The sequence below is a fragment of the Sceloporus undulatus genome, chromosome 2, assembly GCF_019175285.1.
Source record: "Sceloporus undulatus isolate JIND9_A2432 ecotype Alabama chromosome 2, SceUnd_v1.1, whole genome shotgun sequence".
Taxonomy (NCBI): Eukaryota; Metazoa; Chordata; class Lepidosauria; order Squamata; family Phrynosomatidae; genus Sceloporus; species Sceloporus undulatus.
The window spans coordinates 308,039,199-308,055,962 of record NC_056523.1 but is presented as its reverse complement, the minus strand read 5'-3'; the positions used below and the strand labels follow the sequence as shown (position 1 = coordinate 308,055,962).

General features: G+C 40.2%; 1 protein-coding gene across 10 annotated transcripts in view; it reads right to left on the bottom strand.

Annotated features, from left to right (window-relative positions):
- Positions 1-419: 419 nt before the first annotated feature.
- RICTOR (RPTOR independent companion of MTOR complex 2) overlaps positions 420-16,764 on the bottom strand; it is a 122,143-nt gene continuing 105,798 nt past the window's right edge. For 5 of the 10 annotated variants that reach the window (XM_042448842.1, XM_042448843.1, XM_042448844.1 and 2 more), the window contains 7 exons: positions 13,603-13,783; positions 12,447-12,531; positions 10,926-11,150; positions 10,390-10,638; positions 9,722-9,845; positions 8,010-8,148; positions 420-7,914 (listed from right to left, as the gene is read on the bottom strand). In XM_042448842.1, coding sequence (XP_042304776.1) covers positions 7,840-7,914; positions 8,010-8,148; positions 9,722-9,845; positions 10,390-10,638; positions 10,926-11,150; positions 12,447-12,531; positions 13,603-13,783 — 1,078 coding nt within the window. In that variant the 3' untranslated portion in view covers positions 420-7,839. Of the gene's footprint in view, positions 7,915-8,009; positions 8,149-9,721; positions 9,846-10,389; positions 10,639-10,925; positions 11,151-12,091; positions 12,243-12,446; positions 12,532-13,602; positions 13,784-16,764 lie in introns of those variants that run through there. The other 5 variants (XM_042448846.1, XM_042448847.1, XM_042448848.1 and 2 more) reach the window with 4 other exon arrangements.

Here is a 16,764-nt window from a genome sequence, read left to right as displayed (position 1 = left end):
AGTAGGGTGGTGAGTATACACGTTGGCAGGCATTCAGTATTGCAGTTATGGATTAATAACCTAGAGTTACAAATCTGAAATGCCTCTATATTCATTAAGACCATGTAGTCTCACTGTGACATTAAGTATACTCCTTTCCCCCTTTGCTTACTGGCAGGAAGAGGTTTTCTGTAGCAGCATTTTGAAATTTGTTTAAGTCAAGCTGACTCCATTCTTGGTGAACCTCTCCTGGGTAGTAAACTGTACTATCTGATATGGTGTATGATTTTTAAAACAGTCTTTTTAAATGCCATTTTAAATTGTTTAAATTATTTAAAAACCATTTGTTGCACTGGATATAGCTTTCACAGGCCTGGTGAGCTGAAAAATGAACAAATCCATCGAAGCAGGGAAGGGTTTCTAAGGCAAGAAGACAACTGTTTGAAGTTTAAAGTTCATTTTATTAACAATGCATCCCTTTAATAAGATAATGCTCCAGGAGGCTTTTACTGTTCAAAGACACAAACTGTACACACTATACAAAAAGAAAACAAACAAAAAAACAAAAACAAAACAAAACAAAAAATCAAGATGGGCAGAACCATTTGGAGACAAAGCCTCTTTAAAATTATACACAGCTCAATGAAATATTCATACAGAAAATATATAAATACTTTTCTTTCTATGTTACAGTATACAATATAAATCAGATTTCAATGTCCATTCAGTGACCTACAAACAATAGAACTTCCAAATATGTAGCAGCTCATCAACTAAGATATATATATATATAAAGAAATTATGACCACATGGAGCAGGGAAAACTAGTCTTGAACATTTTCATAATCACTTCCCCTCCTCAGAATGATTAATTTACATCATCTCTAGTTAACATACATTGTTTGGGTTATTGGCAGCCACTATCTGAAGTAGAATTCATCCCATCCCATCCCACCCATGTTTATGCCTATAAAACTCTACCCCTGCCAAAGTTCTTTGCATCTTGTGCTAATCTAACTTATGCAGTGGGAAAATGGCAAGTTACTTTTTCTCTCTTTTTTTGGCATAAATTACATTATTATTTCTTTCAAATTAAATAATGTTTATTTTACAAGGAAGTCAAGCAAAAAGTGCAATTTCTGCATGCTGTGGCATTGCAATCCACCTGTTTTACAAAAATAGTCAAAAGAAAAAAATAACACATTCTTTACTTTTATGGATTTTTTTTTTAAAAAAAACAGGTTAACAAAAACAAGTAGTAAACTGGAAGTTTAAGAAGATTAAACCTAAAAAAATAAAAATAAATTCAGGACTGGGCAATTTTCATTTCTAGAAAAAGGATAATTTTTAACCAGGATTCTACCATGTTCCCATCACCGCTAGCATACCCCTAGCCACAATGTAATATTAAGAACTGAAGTAACTGAAAAAGGTTGCAACACATTATCTACAGGGTTATGTTTTTCTGTACAGAAACAGAAGGATCAGGATAAACAACCCAGTGCACTCCAGAGGTTTTTGAACTCTGACGTGTACAACTCCTTGCTGTTGGCATGCCAGATGGAAATGACTGTAGCATAAAATATCTGGAGGGAACAAGATGGCCAACTTCTGGGCCAGTTCAGGGCTTTTTGATCTTTGGTCTTCCAGATGTTTTGGACTTTGATCCCAGAAATCGCAGACAGCAAGCCAAAGGGTCTTGAATTCTAGGAGCTGGGGGTCTTAAACATTGGGCAGACCAAAGTTTGAGAACCACCACGCTAGATAACGGGGATTACTGCAGTAGACAATCTCAAAAGAACTGCTTCTTTTTCTATCATGATATAAAGGTATTTAAGGCAAGATTCAGCAAAGCTTAGCCATCTAAAACTGAAAGCACCTCAAGCCCTCTGTAACTTATATACACTGCTGCAAGAAACAGCAACTATGAAAGAGTGAAAAGCCTCCAGAATATTCCTATTTCATCTTTATACTGTAAAACAGCCTTCCCCAAACTGGCACCTGGCAGATACGTTAGATGACAACAATCATGTCCAAGCAGAGTAATTATTTTCTGTGACAGCTGAAGGTGATGGGAATCGTAATGCAAAAACCCAAATGGCTTCAGTTTGGGGGAAGCTACTGCCAAGTGTTATTGAGTGCAACTATAAGATGCTAGAAAGGAGGGCATTTTCTGTCACTTTCTACTTTTTTTCAGATTGAGAAACAATTTCAGGGCACTGAACCTATTTCATGGGATCATTCCAGATACTATATCAGCCCCCCCCTCACTTTTCTGCCTCAGCAAATCAACCTTTTCCATGCCAAAGGATGTTGAGTAGCGGCCAGGAATGTTTGCAAGGCCCCAGGGAAGTTTTCAGTCAGCAGAAGAAGATATAATCCTCTAAGATCTCAAGTGAATTTATGTGTACTCATGGAAGATCTGGGAGGATGACATTGTCTTTTACAATTGCAGCCAGATGATGTCTGAATGTCCCTTGTCCTTGTCCAGCCACTAACTGGCAGCAAGAATATGCTCTGGCATGGAAATGATCAATTTTGCTCAGAAAGGGGTCCTGCACAATATCTTTTCCCATAATGGCCTAAAACATGTATAGAAGCATTATTATGTCTGCAAATGCTACCAACAGGATTCCAGCCAATGTATATACAGAAGGCTAAAGGCATGCTATCTTAACCTCCAATGTCCTTGTGCATGCTGGTTCTGTTTCCCCCACTCCTAACTTTCAAAAGGTGCATCCAGGTTATTGCTGTGTTGTTATATACAGATAGGCAGAGATGGTGAATGGGAGGGGTTACCTCACAGCCTGTTTAGAGCATAACACCTACTTTATCACTAAACTTCTCTTTTACAGGAAACAGAACTCCTTGATTTTGGAATGTGATGAATGAAAACCAAAGGGAAAACCACTGAGACACTGTTTATCTACTCCTTCAAAGGCATGGAGAGCCCTAATTTAAGACTCAGATTCAAAGAACCCCCAGTGTGAGTTTTTAGGTGTATCTCTGTCTCACTCTTCTACTAGCTTGCACAGAAACAAACTGAACACAAGTCCAAATAGCTCCCCAGGACTGAGGGAACCTTGGCTCTTTGGGTGTTTTGGACTTCCAACTCTCAGAAGCCCAGCAAGCATGGTCAATGGTCAGGGATTATGAAACTTATAGCCCATAGCATCTGGAAGACCGAGATTCCTCACCCCTGCTTCAAGAATTACTTTTGCAGCATCAAGGTCTCCTGGTTTTTGCTTGAATGCACTTCATTATGGGAGAGGGATACTACCACATAGGAATCTGTCCAGGGCCTGGTTGCTTTTGTTCAGCATATTTAATTCTGTACAAAACAGACTGAGCCAAACCTCCAGTCCTCTACCCATTGGAGTGGAGGTAGGGGATCACAAAGGAAGTGGCATGGTCTTGCATGCCTACATAATTGAAAGTGTGATGCAAGTGTAGATCTCCTCTGTGGACTATCAGTTACTCTTTAAGGAACCTCTTCCAGAGCTTTGAGTTCAGTGCTTAAGGGGAAATGTCAGTGCAGAAGCTTGCACATGCCTGCACATTTGTTTATTGTTAGCCAGTGCAGCCCATTAGCTAAGTACAAAAGTCAACCATGTGCTCAATAAGTCTTCCTTTTATTCTCTTTGTCCTGGGAGTCTAAGAAGACAGGAAATTATGAAAAACCAGAAAGGGAGGTTCTCAAGTCACAGCATAAGGCTGTTTTGCTGCATTTGGGTTGATGGTTCAGAAGCCATGCAGGAATGATCTAAGGAGATGTTAAAGACTGGTCTAGTGTAGTGGTTCCCAACCCTTAATCCTCCTGATGTTTTGGACTTCAGCTGCCATAATTCCTGACTGTTGGCCAGGTTGGCTGGGGCTTCTGGGATCTGAAGTCCAAAACAAAAGGAGGACCAAAGGTTGGGAACTTGTGGTCTAGTAGAACTCTGCCAGTGAGTAAACTCAGTTCAGAATACACACCATCTTACTGAAAAACTCATCGATAAGTCATGTACCAGAGTATAATCATTCACATCAAGTCAAATAGCAAATTAAACATAAAATGCCATTTGAGAAATACTTTTGATATTACAGAAGTGGGAACCTGCAGCTTTCCAGACACTGTTGGGTGGCAACTCCCAGATGGTCTTACATTTGGCTTTGCTTCTTGAACTGCAGTCAAACAACATCTGGAGGCCTCCAAGTCACCCATCCCTGATGTACACATTTAAAAATCCACTGAGTATATCTTTATATTTGTTCTTGAAGAATTCACTTCACGTTACTTTACAGAATTCTTGATGACTATTGCCCACTGAGCTGAAACAAGCTCTTCTGGAGCCATATATGGCTCCAGAAGAGCTACCTCAGCCATATTCTGGATGGAAACCAGAGTTCTTGGTGTTCAAAAACAGCAGGCAAACATTTTGAATATATATGCACTGCTATCAGAATTGATGTATATATATACACATTGCTATCAATGTTTACTTTTTAACTTTCTATAATTTCTAATATCTTTCCTAAGAGGTATAATCAGGAAGCTTAACTATCTGGAGATTTTTTTGTTGTTAAATATAGATTTAGTTCTTTTTTAAAATTTACTTTCCTTCAAAGCCAGGAAAAACAAAAAACAGCAGCAAAATACTACCTAACTACCAATGAAAAGCCTAATTACTCTAGCTTAACTGAGGTAGCGTTCACAACTACTGTATTTCAGTTTTTAATGAGAATATTACATTAGTCCTTTGGAGGACTAATGTACCACTATTTGGTCTACTGTGGCTGGTATTTTGGTTTTGCAAAGGAACTGTACTAAAGGCTGAAAGATTATCTCTGCAAATACTGATGGGTAATTATTAATCAAATCCATATAATTAGCGGGTAGGCACTGAAACACGTGAAACTTCTTTCTCTATCCCCCACCCCAAAGTCAAACAGGCTCTCCATAGAAAAACATAAAGGGTACTAATTCCTGCTGGGAGCACCTTTCCTCCATGGTTCTCCATATGTTCCAAAAATTACATTATAATTAAAAGCACATATTTAATAAAAGTAGTTCTGCCATCTAACACTACAGGATGGGATTCTTACTTGCAAATAGTAATCTCAATGGATTACCTTCAGTGCCAGTACAAATATGAGGTTTTGCTCCACAGCTCAGGGTAAAAAATAAGATGCAAGGGGAGAGGACTGCCTGTAGGAGAGGTACACTCCCTCCTATTCAAAACAGTAAGATAGTAAGAAGAATTTTACCATCTTATAATAATGTCTTGAATTATTCAAAACATCATTTTAAGAAAGGGATGTTCTCCAAACCTTTCCAGTATCTTCACCTCTCTTCTCAGTTCTTTAGATTCCAAGCAATCACTAAGCCAAAGGGAAGAATGAGCATTCCCTACAGGTGACTGAAACACAACCCCTCTTGGGAAATCTAACAGCAGAACATGTTAGAATGGAACTGGAGACCAAAGAGAGTACATGAATAAGAAGTCAAACGGATCTCAACATTTTTATAAGTTATTTCCACTACCACTCCAAAGGTATGGCACGTGCTGAAGCAATACACCCCAATAATTCTATGGAGGTCAGATTCTCAATTACTTTGCTTGTATTTGCCATTTATATACCAGATTGTGTTAAAAGTATTATCAAGAAATAATACAAACTCTTGTTTAGATGTAAAAGGCATACATTTCTGTCTGGGGACTTCAGGAAAGGACATTGCTTGACCTGCTGCTAGACAGGGTAGTAACTATGTCTGGTATATGATACAAGAATGAAACAGTCATGAGAGTATCTCCTCCTCCTCCCCCAAATTGCTATTAAAGGAAATGCCTCCCTGAATTTCCAGTACAGACAACAGTATCCATCACCTGGGGCATTAGGATAAATGATCTCCTGCAAGGTACATGACAAGATATCCCAGATCTCATTTCTGGCCATTTCTAGATTTCTAGGGTGGGGAACTGCCTGCACAGTTATCTCCCTGGAAACTGTCAACTGGTTAATATTTTTCACTGTGTGGAAAGTACTGGTGAGAAGTCCCAAATTAGAGCTCCACTCCTTTTGTACCTTCTTCAGACTGAGAGAGTGATGTGGTGGTGGAAAGGAGTAGTGGATCAATCTCCCAACAGTCCAAGATGGTAGGGAGGGGAACTGAACCTCCTCATAGTTAGTAGAGGCCTTCAAGAACTTGATGGAGCAATCACTCATCCCTCAAAGGGAGCGGGGCAACAGGTAGAATACTTCTAGAAATGTTTTGTTGCTGTTCTTGTCACACATCTACTTTTCTCTTCCTGTGCTGTGGAGCAAAATGCTTTTGCTTTTTGTTTGGTATGGCAGTAAATGTAAATCAGTGCTGCATTTCACAAGAAAATAATTCAGTTATACTCCTAACACTACATGCCTGTAAGAACAAATTTATACCACAAAAACATCTTATTAGCACATTAATTAAGCTCAAACAAAAATATGCAAAATTGAGCTGTTTCCACCTTGACAAGCAAATCCTTGTGTTAATTTTTGTTTTAAGGGTGAGTAGGTAGGTCAGAGGGGATGAACCTAATTCTCAGAACAATCCTGCTGCATGATTTAAATACATAAGAAATGAGAAATAAAACATAGTCCACCAAAGCCTTTGCAATTAAAGGAATTGGGCATATGCATATACCAGGTTGCATGTATCAGTTACCTGAAACTAGGGAGGCTCAATGTGGGTGCAATGGTTTCAAGTCTGTACTTGAATTATGTATCTCATTTTAAAGGGATGGGGAGAACTAACCTACACATTGTCACTATCACATAATCTGTGCAAATTATCCAAAGTTACTCTGAATTAAAGCAAAGTAGTGGCCGCTTCAACACTGTATGTTTAAGGGTTTTCACTACAATTATTGGTATTATCCTGCAGTCCAGTGATTACAAGAAAATGTAAAGCCATGGAATGTGAAAATTATTATTATTATTTGCATCTTTCTTAATCAAAAGCAGCAACAGGCATATAATTTCTTAGTTTTACTTGGATGCATCCCTTAATCTGACGTCATGCTTGTTAAAGGTTCACATTTAGACAACCCATTTATATACTGGATGAGCATTAATGTAGAAACCCCACCAAAAAGGCATGCATTACATGTACAGGGAAAATCTGATTCCAGGAGATGAATAAGTGATTTGTTCTCTTAAAATCAATGTAGTGAACTTCCTTAATTAGTTTAGTTAACACATAATTACAATTAACTGCAACAGAACTGGACAGACTGCTAACAGCTAGAATTTCTGCTAGAGTAATCATAAAATAACTTAAGACCATCCCCAGTTACTGAGGATTCTCTCTCTGGGATCAGAAATCCCCCAAGTAGTGTTTCACAAAAATTAAGAAAATACCATGGAAGGCCCATAATTAATGCCCTTATGTCCACGGTTAGCACATGCGCCACTGACAACAATGGTATACAGCCTAAGATACCCTGATTCTCAGATCCAGGGTGAATGAATAAGATATCACGTTTTGTCCAGAAGTCAACCGTGTAAAATGTGCCCCTGCAGACTGTCCTCTATTGTGACATTGCATTTTAAAGTATGTGAAATGAAAACCTGTGCAAGTGTTTGGTGATTGGTTCTTCTTGCATATCTTCATAATTGTTTCTTTCACTGTTTAAATAGTTCCCATAGGGTTGGCTCAGACAGCTGGGGAAGCAAGTTCCACTGAGGCCATGCTCTGTAGCTCAAGACTCCAACTACATGTACCCAGAAGCCCTGCAGCCATTTAGAAGATGATGCTTCTCTCTGTTGCCCAGTCCATTAGAAGTTATCCAAGGCTATCAGCAACTTCATGTTTATCACACCATGGAAAACAAGAGGTCAGGATTCTGTTAACAGGCTAGTTGCTTGTTGATCTGCAGATGCTGCTAAAACAGCTTCTGCTTCTTCGTGCATCTAAAAGAAAGCAGACAGCATTTGAGAGAGTTCATAGTAGGATAGCAATCAGTGGAAGCCTGTCCCAAGGTCCACTAGATTTTACTTCTACACACCTGTAGAAACTGTACATCTTGAAAGAGCTCCTGTATGAACCGTCGAGATGGTAATCGAAATGTACAGTGAGCCAACAGGTAAGACACTTCAGAGTAAAGGCATATGTCATCAAATGCTTGGGGAAACTTCTCTTTAATTCTAGTAAGAACAAATGAAAAAGTAACTCAATTTGCATGACATATTTTAAGAAATGGACCAATCTTATACTTATAATAGAGATGGGAAACAAAGAGGACTTCCAAACATTATTGGATGGCAAATAGTGGATATGCTAGCTAGGACTGCTAGGAGCTGTAAGTCCAGCAGTATCTTGTAGGCAACAACCTCAACCTTCACTTACAGCTTTTGCTTTAAAAGGTTTAAAGGGATATGTTTGACTTTCCATTGAAATCAAAGGCGTGTTACAGATGCGCCGAAGGGGTGTACTACGGTGAGGAAGGGGCGTGTTAGGGTTGAGAAGGGGCGTCCCTTCTGGACGCCCCTCAACCCTAATACAGACCGAGTCCGTACAAAATGGCGGCGCCCATCCACACGGGGGGTGCCATTTTGACATCACGGATGCGTAGCGTCCAGACGTCGCACGGCGGAAGTGACACCGCGAGTACGCGACTAGCGCCTCACGGCGCCACTTCCAAGGCCCAGAAAGAATCGCCATTTTTGGGGCTTCTTTCTTGTTGTGCCTGGGAACTGCATGGTTTAGCCACTGCGGTTCCTGGACATAGCAACCGGCGGCGGCGGCAGAGCGCCCTTCTTGGGCACTCTGTAATGCGCCCAAGACAAAAAAACTTCATTGAAGATAAACAATGGAATTGAAAGAGGAGGAAAAACTTTTTAAAAATGTAATTGGGATTCAGGAATTTGGTTTTGTTTTATCTTGTTTTACTCAAATTGTGTGAGCCCTCAGAGCATGTGGGGGCAATTTCACAATCTTGCTGCTCCCAAACTACTTTAGGCCTAGGAGAAACCTTTCTAAAACCAGGTTTACTTCCTAGTTTTGTTTTTTTAAGTCCATTCCTGGGCCTAAAAGAGCTAGAGAGTGGAAGATGGCAAAACTCTGTGACAAGGCATTCTGAGTTTTTAAAAAAATGTGAAAAAATAATGGGGTGGAGTCCTCCAAAGTCTAGTAAGAAGCAAATGTTACTCCAAGACCTTGGACAGTAGCACACACTCTAACCAACCATGTGTTCTACATTGGCAATGGTGTTTCAAAAGTGGATACTCAGGACAGAAAGCCATATGACAGAACTAAACTACTGAAGCCATAGCTGATAAATAAAATTTAACTTGCTAGAGAATCACTTGGGAAATTAAGTGAAGGCAATTTTGAGGAGCACTGGCTTCAACACTATCTCTCAAAGGACCTTTGTGCCATATTCACCAAGTCCTCCAAACCTATCATTCTGGACTGGAATGTGTGAAAAGGCCAAATAGTCTCCCTTCTCCAAGCATTCCATAAAATGAGATCCCCACTAAGAAGTTGGCTATCATCGTTACAATGATAGTATCACTGATAATACACTCCTCGTGCATCCTTTCAGAGCATGCAGGTAAATGACTGAGGACCTCAAGATGCTAGGAGTTCATCATATCTCTTCCCTTCCCCAGTTACACTACAAATAGGCGAGTCTGAAACCAAAGCCAGCTTCAGCTGCTTTCCCTTCCACTGCCTCTCTCAACCAGTGCTGCGAGTAGTAATAAGAGTGTTACTTACGTCAATAGACCTGTTTCATGACCTTTGGTTCCCACTGAACTACTCAAATTGATCACTAATCGCAAGACTTCCTTTCTCAGTAGTATGCGGCATACTGGAGTATCATCTGGGATTGACTTTACACCTTGAGATACAAAAATTCAACAATATATACATTTGATGAAGTGCTATATCAGCATTAGATGAAAATCATTGGTAGAATTGCAAAGACCAATCTAATTATGTGCATGCGCACGCGTACACGCACACACACAAAACCAAAGAGTTGGCCAGACATTTCCTCTTCTCCTTGACTTTCTGCAGCAGCTAAATATCTAAGGTTGAAAGAAACAAGGAGGGTGAAGGAGAGAGTGAACAAAGAAAGCGTAAGGTCCAATATCTGATCTCACTATGCACAGAAGAGAGGGGTTTTGAAGAGAGGAGAAAAGTGGGAAAATGAATGTCTAAATAGCCCCCCCCCCAAAAACACAAGATATTCTATACTTTGGCAAATCTAATGTTACAATTCAAAACTCTTATAAAGTTGTAGTCTTTAAATGGAAGGTGTATAATCAATGAAGATGAAAATACTTCCATGTAAAATATTTAGAATCACAAGTCTCTAACTTTTTCACAATAATCAGAGTATTAGATATGGAACAGGGCATGCCTGTGATAAAGTCACTCACCTATGACAAGATCTGTACTCTTGGTGCTACTAGCTGATCCATGGGATACAGCATCACTACATCCTGAAATTCCAGAAAACTTTGAGGAATGGGAAACCACATCCAAGTGATTATGCATGGTCTTTCCACACCAGTCAGAATAAGGAATGTCTGAAAATTCTGATAGATTTTGATACAAGACATATGGAATGGTATACACATGAATAAAAAAAATTGAATTGCAGTGGATATAACTGATTGAAATTATGACTGCCAACACAAAAAAGATCCAAGGAAATGTAAATTACTCGTCCAATAAACATGTACTGACCAGTTACATAAAATTATTCTAAGAAAGCTCAATTGAATATGAGTACTACATAAGTAACCAGTAAGAAAATTTTAAATCCTATAGGATTTAAAACCCTGAGAATTTAAATCTAATTTAAGTGTAGGTTTCTAATACTCTTGCCTATAAAGCACATTCTGGAACTTTATTAAATGAAGTATCAAAAGCAAGAAGCAGGTTGGAAATGCTAAGACTTAGCGATACTAACCTGTGCGACTATATGCAGAGTTTACTTTATTATTATGCTGATAGCCCAGGATGTATGTGCAGACACAATAAAGACAATTATCTTCTGTGTGCTCTTGAAGCCCAGTGTCTTCCATATTTTCAAGGAACTGAGAGGCATCTGAACGGCTTGTGTTCATAATCTCTGTAAGACTGATCTGCTGACGAAGCATTTGGAAAGGACTCTTCACAGGGTCCATAGAACTTCCTGGCAAACCAGAACAATGTATTAAGCAACAGGAAAATAACGTTATGATGAATACCAGTTTATTCCTGCCCTCTACCTGCAGATTGACAATTTGGGGGTATTATTTTGTACCATTTTTTATGACTGAAAAAGATAAACCTGCATCTTAACAAATTTTACTTGTGCAAGTGAAATTTACTGGGGCCAATAAATTTGGCAAAAATAAATCACAATCAACAAAGAGTTTCAGTTTACATACTTCCATATGTCTTCTCTCTATTACTAAAAAAGAAGCAATTTGGGGTCATTACTGGACAAAGAAACAAGAACAAAACAAAACCTTTCTAAAAATTGTGTGGAAACATATCCACAGTTTTATTGCACTCTCATCTCAATTAAATCATCTGTAATCCCTTTCTGGTAAAAGCCAGAAGGCTGAACTCTTCTTCTTCTTCTTCTTCTTCTTCTCCTTTATTCATATAGCGCTGTAAATTTACATGGCACTGTACAGGCAGTCTTTTTAATTAGACGGTTCCCTGCCCACAGGCTTACAATCTAAAAAGACACGACACAAAAAGAGAAGGGAATCAGGTCCAGAACTTCTTCTTTCCCTCTGAGGCTTGGACCAAGGAGGGAGGCCTTCCTTCTTTGTTTGGGCCAGGACTGATGGAGCTAGAAGTCAAGAAGAGTAAACCTGAGGTCCAAAACACACTGCAGAAATAAACCAGTTTGAGATTGCTTTAACTGCCCTGGGAGCTGTAGTTCTGTGAGACATTTAGTTTTCTCTGTTGGAGAGCTCTGGTGCCACAATAAACTACAATTCCCAGGATTCCCTAGCATTGAGCCAGGGCAGTTAAAGTGGTCTCAAACCGGATTATGTGCAGTGTGTTTTGGACCTGAGTCTGTCACACTTAGTACATATAATGAGAAGACATGACTCACTAGAAAAGACAATAGTGCTTGATAAGGTAGAAGGCACGATGAAAAGAGGAAGACTGCATGACAAATGAATAGATCCAATCAAGGAAGCCATGGCCCTGAGTTTGCAAGTCTTGAGCAAGGCTGCTGACAACACCGTCTTTCATTTGTAAGGCCACCATAAGTTGAAGTCAGCTTGACAGCAGTAAATAAAAAACAATAACAAGTCAAAATACACCCTTGTATGTAAAAATCATTTAGGGATCACACTCCAAATTACAGATTTCAGAAACCAACATTAAGGGATAATATCTTCCAAAAACCCCCCAAAATAGCAATACAACTTAACAATGATGGCTAGCAACAATGTGAGCTATTAAAAGACTGGGAAAAAGGTACCTCCAGCATCCTGGCCAAAGGCTCGAGTGCCCCGATCATCAAATGAAGGCACAGTTTTCTTCTGGAAATAAGGAGTTTCCTTTACCTGGAATATTTTAAAATGAAAAATGAAGGAGAGTTTTTAGAACTATGTTAAGCCCCTTCTAATACTGCTAAACACTGAATTTAAAGGATTTTAAAAAACCTGTATTATGTTTAATAAATATTGGCCCTGACCTCCTCAGATTTCTTGGACTTTCCTTTTCTGGCAAAAATCCCCCCGAACATTTACCTCTTCTGTAAGCCTCCAAAATTGGCATTTTACACCTTTTAAATTGGTTGCAGTTCCCACCACACCTGAAAAAACTTGTTTTTCAAAACTCAATTATTATGAAAACATGAAAAAATAGTATGTAAAAGGCTACTCTTAAAAACCAGAATAAACCATTACTACATGCTGAAATTCCAAGAAAAACTGAAGAATGAAAAACTACATCAAAATGGACTATTATGGCAGGTTACAAACCGCCACTTACGACACGCTCCGTGCGTGCTAGGGTTAGGAAGGGGCGTGGTAGGGTTAGGAAGAGTCGCCCCTTCCTAACTGGCCTTGGCCACAACACGCTCAGAACGCGTCGTAAATGGCGGCACCCATCCACATGGGCGGCACCATTTTGATGTCTTGGACGCATAGCGTCCAGACGTGTCGTGGCGGAAGTGACGTCGCAAGGGCGCGCTTCACCCCTTGTGGCGCCACTTCCGCGTTTTGAAAAGGAGCGCCATTTCAGCGCTCCTTTTTCGCTGCGCCAGGAAGCCTTGCGGTCTGGCCACTGAGGCTTCCCTCCGCAGCGAATGGCGGCGGCGGGAGAACGGACGCTTGAGGGCGGTCTGTAACCCGCTCATAATTCTTTACTTTGCTAGTATTACTCTTTACGTTTTTGGCAGTTTGTGCATCCCCCCCTCTCCCAGGGTCTGAGTGCAGAAAAATGGGACCCAGATCCATCAAAGCTGTTCATCCCTGCTATAAATCAGGCAAACTGCACCAAGCTTCCTCCTCCTCTGTCTAAATATTCCAAAGGAATGGAAACAAAATTTTCACACTTTGAACAATTAATATATGACAGATTTGCTTACAGGAACATAGAAGCACTTAAGGTAAAAACACTCTGAACAATACCTGAAATATTTCATTGATATCAACTGGGAGTGCAAGCCCAATGTAATCATCTGAGCTACCATAGGTAGCATTAGACACCATGGAACGGACAGAAGAAGAACGCTGCAGTGTGTTTTGGTTAATAGGACTTAATAAATCTTCTTTATCTAGAGATGATGCATAACTTAAAGCTCTTATGAACCTGTATCGGCATAAAAATAAATGAAAATACGTTCTTAAAAACCATAGTCCTTCCTCTATTTTAACCATCATTATTCAGTTGACTCTTAGAATCCACTAGTGTTTGGTGCCAGGACCTCCCATGCATGTAAAAATCGAATGCTCATTTCCCATTAAATAAAATGGCATAGTAAAATGGGGCCTCTTATATAAAATGGCAAAATCAATGTTTGTTTTATAGAATTTACATTTAAAATATTTTCAAGTCATGGATGGCTGAATCTGTGAATAAAATATCCGTGGATATGGAGGGCTACATTTAAAGATGGGCAAAATGGGGAGCACATGAACACTCTTTGTGGAGTAGCTAATTAAAAAAAATTCAAGGAAATATTGTTTGAGGCAGACATAGGACACCTGTAGCCCTGAAATGATGTTGGACAACAGTTCGTATTGTCTCTGAACGTTAGCCATCTTGGGTAGAGCTGATGGGAGGTTGAATCCAACAACATGGGAAGGACCATAGCACCAATGCTAATATATGTGGATTTTCCATTAAAACCACATTATATTCAGATAACATGCAGGGTTAGCTGTGTTGGCCATTGAGTAAATTCAAACAAAAACCCACCAATCAATGATATATTTATTGGCCAACCGAAATGCACACGATACTTGTTGCAAGCTTCGAGCCTCCACGGCTTCTTAATCAGGCAAGATGTTACATACCAAACAGGAGAAAATTGAGATGTTAATAAGATGCCTACATTTTGTTGTTTCTGTCCTTATGTGAAATCTCCCCATTGCCACATGGCCAGAAGAGGAGGAGCCAGTCTGCTAAAGATATCCTCCCCCACAACATTTTAACTAGGACAGAAAAAAAATGCAGGCATCTTACTAACATCTCCATTTTTCTCCTGTTGGTATTATCTTGCCTGATTAAGAAGCCAGTGGAGCTTCGAAAACTTGCAACAAGTATATTGTGCATTTCAGTTGGCCAATAAAGGTATCACTGTTTGTTATATTCAGATATTAACTTAATTTGCAGGAGGAAATTTAAATTCAGGCTCATTTGTATTTCCTGGCTCCCTAGTGTTTCTGTTCATACAGAAAGCTAAGTGGCAACATATTATTACAGTTCAAAATTATCCACAATCTAAGCAGTGGTAAGTGCTATAGCAGTGCTTTTCAAGTTATCTCATGAGGGGACCATTTCCCCCCTATTAGTGTTCCAGAGCCCTGTGCCCCACTTATGTCATATTACCACCATGTGTTTTTTTTTTTTTTCTCTCTACTAGAAACTTGCCAGAGACTGACAGCTGCCTGCTCAGGGATCAGCACCAGTCTGCAGACTGCCACTGTGCAAGAGAACTTGTAAGAATTTCCTTATTTACTTCATCTGCTATGAGTAGGAATTCTCATGTCACTTTTAAAATACAGTAATTGATAATGAGGTAATACTGAAACATTGGTACATACTGCAAAGGTACCTTCTCTGCAGTGGTGGGGAGAGAATCATTATACAGGGTCTAGTTCCTTTCTTACATATATCTATAGACCAACATCAGATGTTCCTGAACTCCTGCTCTTAATTGGTCCTTCATTCCCCATTTTTCTTTGGAACCAGGTCATCCCCCATTCCTGGCCCCTCGGGTGTCTGTGGCCAGCTGTGTGATCAATGTGATCCAGTGGCAGAGCTCCAGAGGCATGGGCTGGCACAATGACTAGGGGTAGGAGGGAAACAAGGGGATCTCACTCACTCACTCTGCCACACTCACTGGCCAATGTGTCTGTCTACTCCTGGCACATGTGTTCTCCTCCTGCATCCCTTCTGCCTCCACAGGCCAGAGCAAGGTAGGATCTAATCCCCCTAGCTGGGTAGGTCAGTTCACTTGTTGGCTTTGGCCAGAAGGTATTCCTACCTCTGCCCAGCCACCTCTTGTTAGAGGAGAGTTCAGAGTTGTATGCTCTCTCCATTGCCAGGGCGAACCAGCTGTCCTATTAGGGCAGGGGTAGGCAACCTACGGCCCGCGGGCCGGATGTGGCCAAGCAAGCCCTTGGGACCGGCCCCAGCCCGGTCCTGCCGCCGATTGCTGCCAGAGCCTTTGGCCTCTCGTGTGAGGGTGTGGGGCCTTTGGCCTATCAGGAGGAGGCGGGCAAGGGTGGCAAGCGGCAGGCAAGGGGGGGGCAATTGTCTATAGAAGCCTCAGAAACATGCATTAATATTAACATTTTTTAAAAAAATCAGCAATTTTTTTGCGTGTCCTCCATTTGAAAATTTTGTCCTTGTTTATTTATTTATTTAATTTTTAAAAATATATATATATATATATATTTAATTATTTATTTTTGGGCTTCGGCCCCCCAGTTGTCTGAGGGACAGCAACCTGGCCCCCGGCTCAAAAAGGTTGCCTACCCCTGTATTAGGGCAACCAAGTTTGAATGCAGGCAGTAAACTCAAGGAAGAACTCCCCCAAATTCCTTTCTGCTTAAAACAGCAACAGATCATCCAGAACAAGTGAAGCTATGTCCTTTTTGCCACAAGGTAGGACTAAAACTGGGTGGAGCCTGGCACTTCCAGTAAGGTTGGTGGCATTTGATTGACAGGAAGCCCTGCCTAGAATATGTGTAGAAGGTGTTAGACAGCATTAGGATTACCTCCATACAGTACAGTAAAATTCAGCCTATTGTCAGAAACTCCATTGATAATATTTTATGTTCAGTACCAGCTTTACCCACTAGCCTCTGTGAGACAGTTACCTTCAATGGAGAGGCACAAGGGACAGCTAATTTGTTGCTCCCATCTTGCTATTGTAATTACAAATCAATGAAGGAGGAACAGAACTGGTGGATGTGAGAGTGGTGAGTATGTATCACTGTTGAGGTCTCTGCAAATCCTAGGTCTCTGAAGAGAATACTTTTGTAGAAATATTCTTAGACACTTTGTGTATTTAAATTATAATGTGGCAGGTGGCATTAAGTTTCCTCAAAGCCTAAACAATG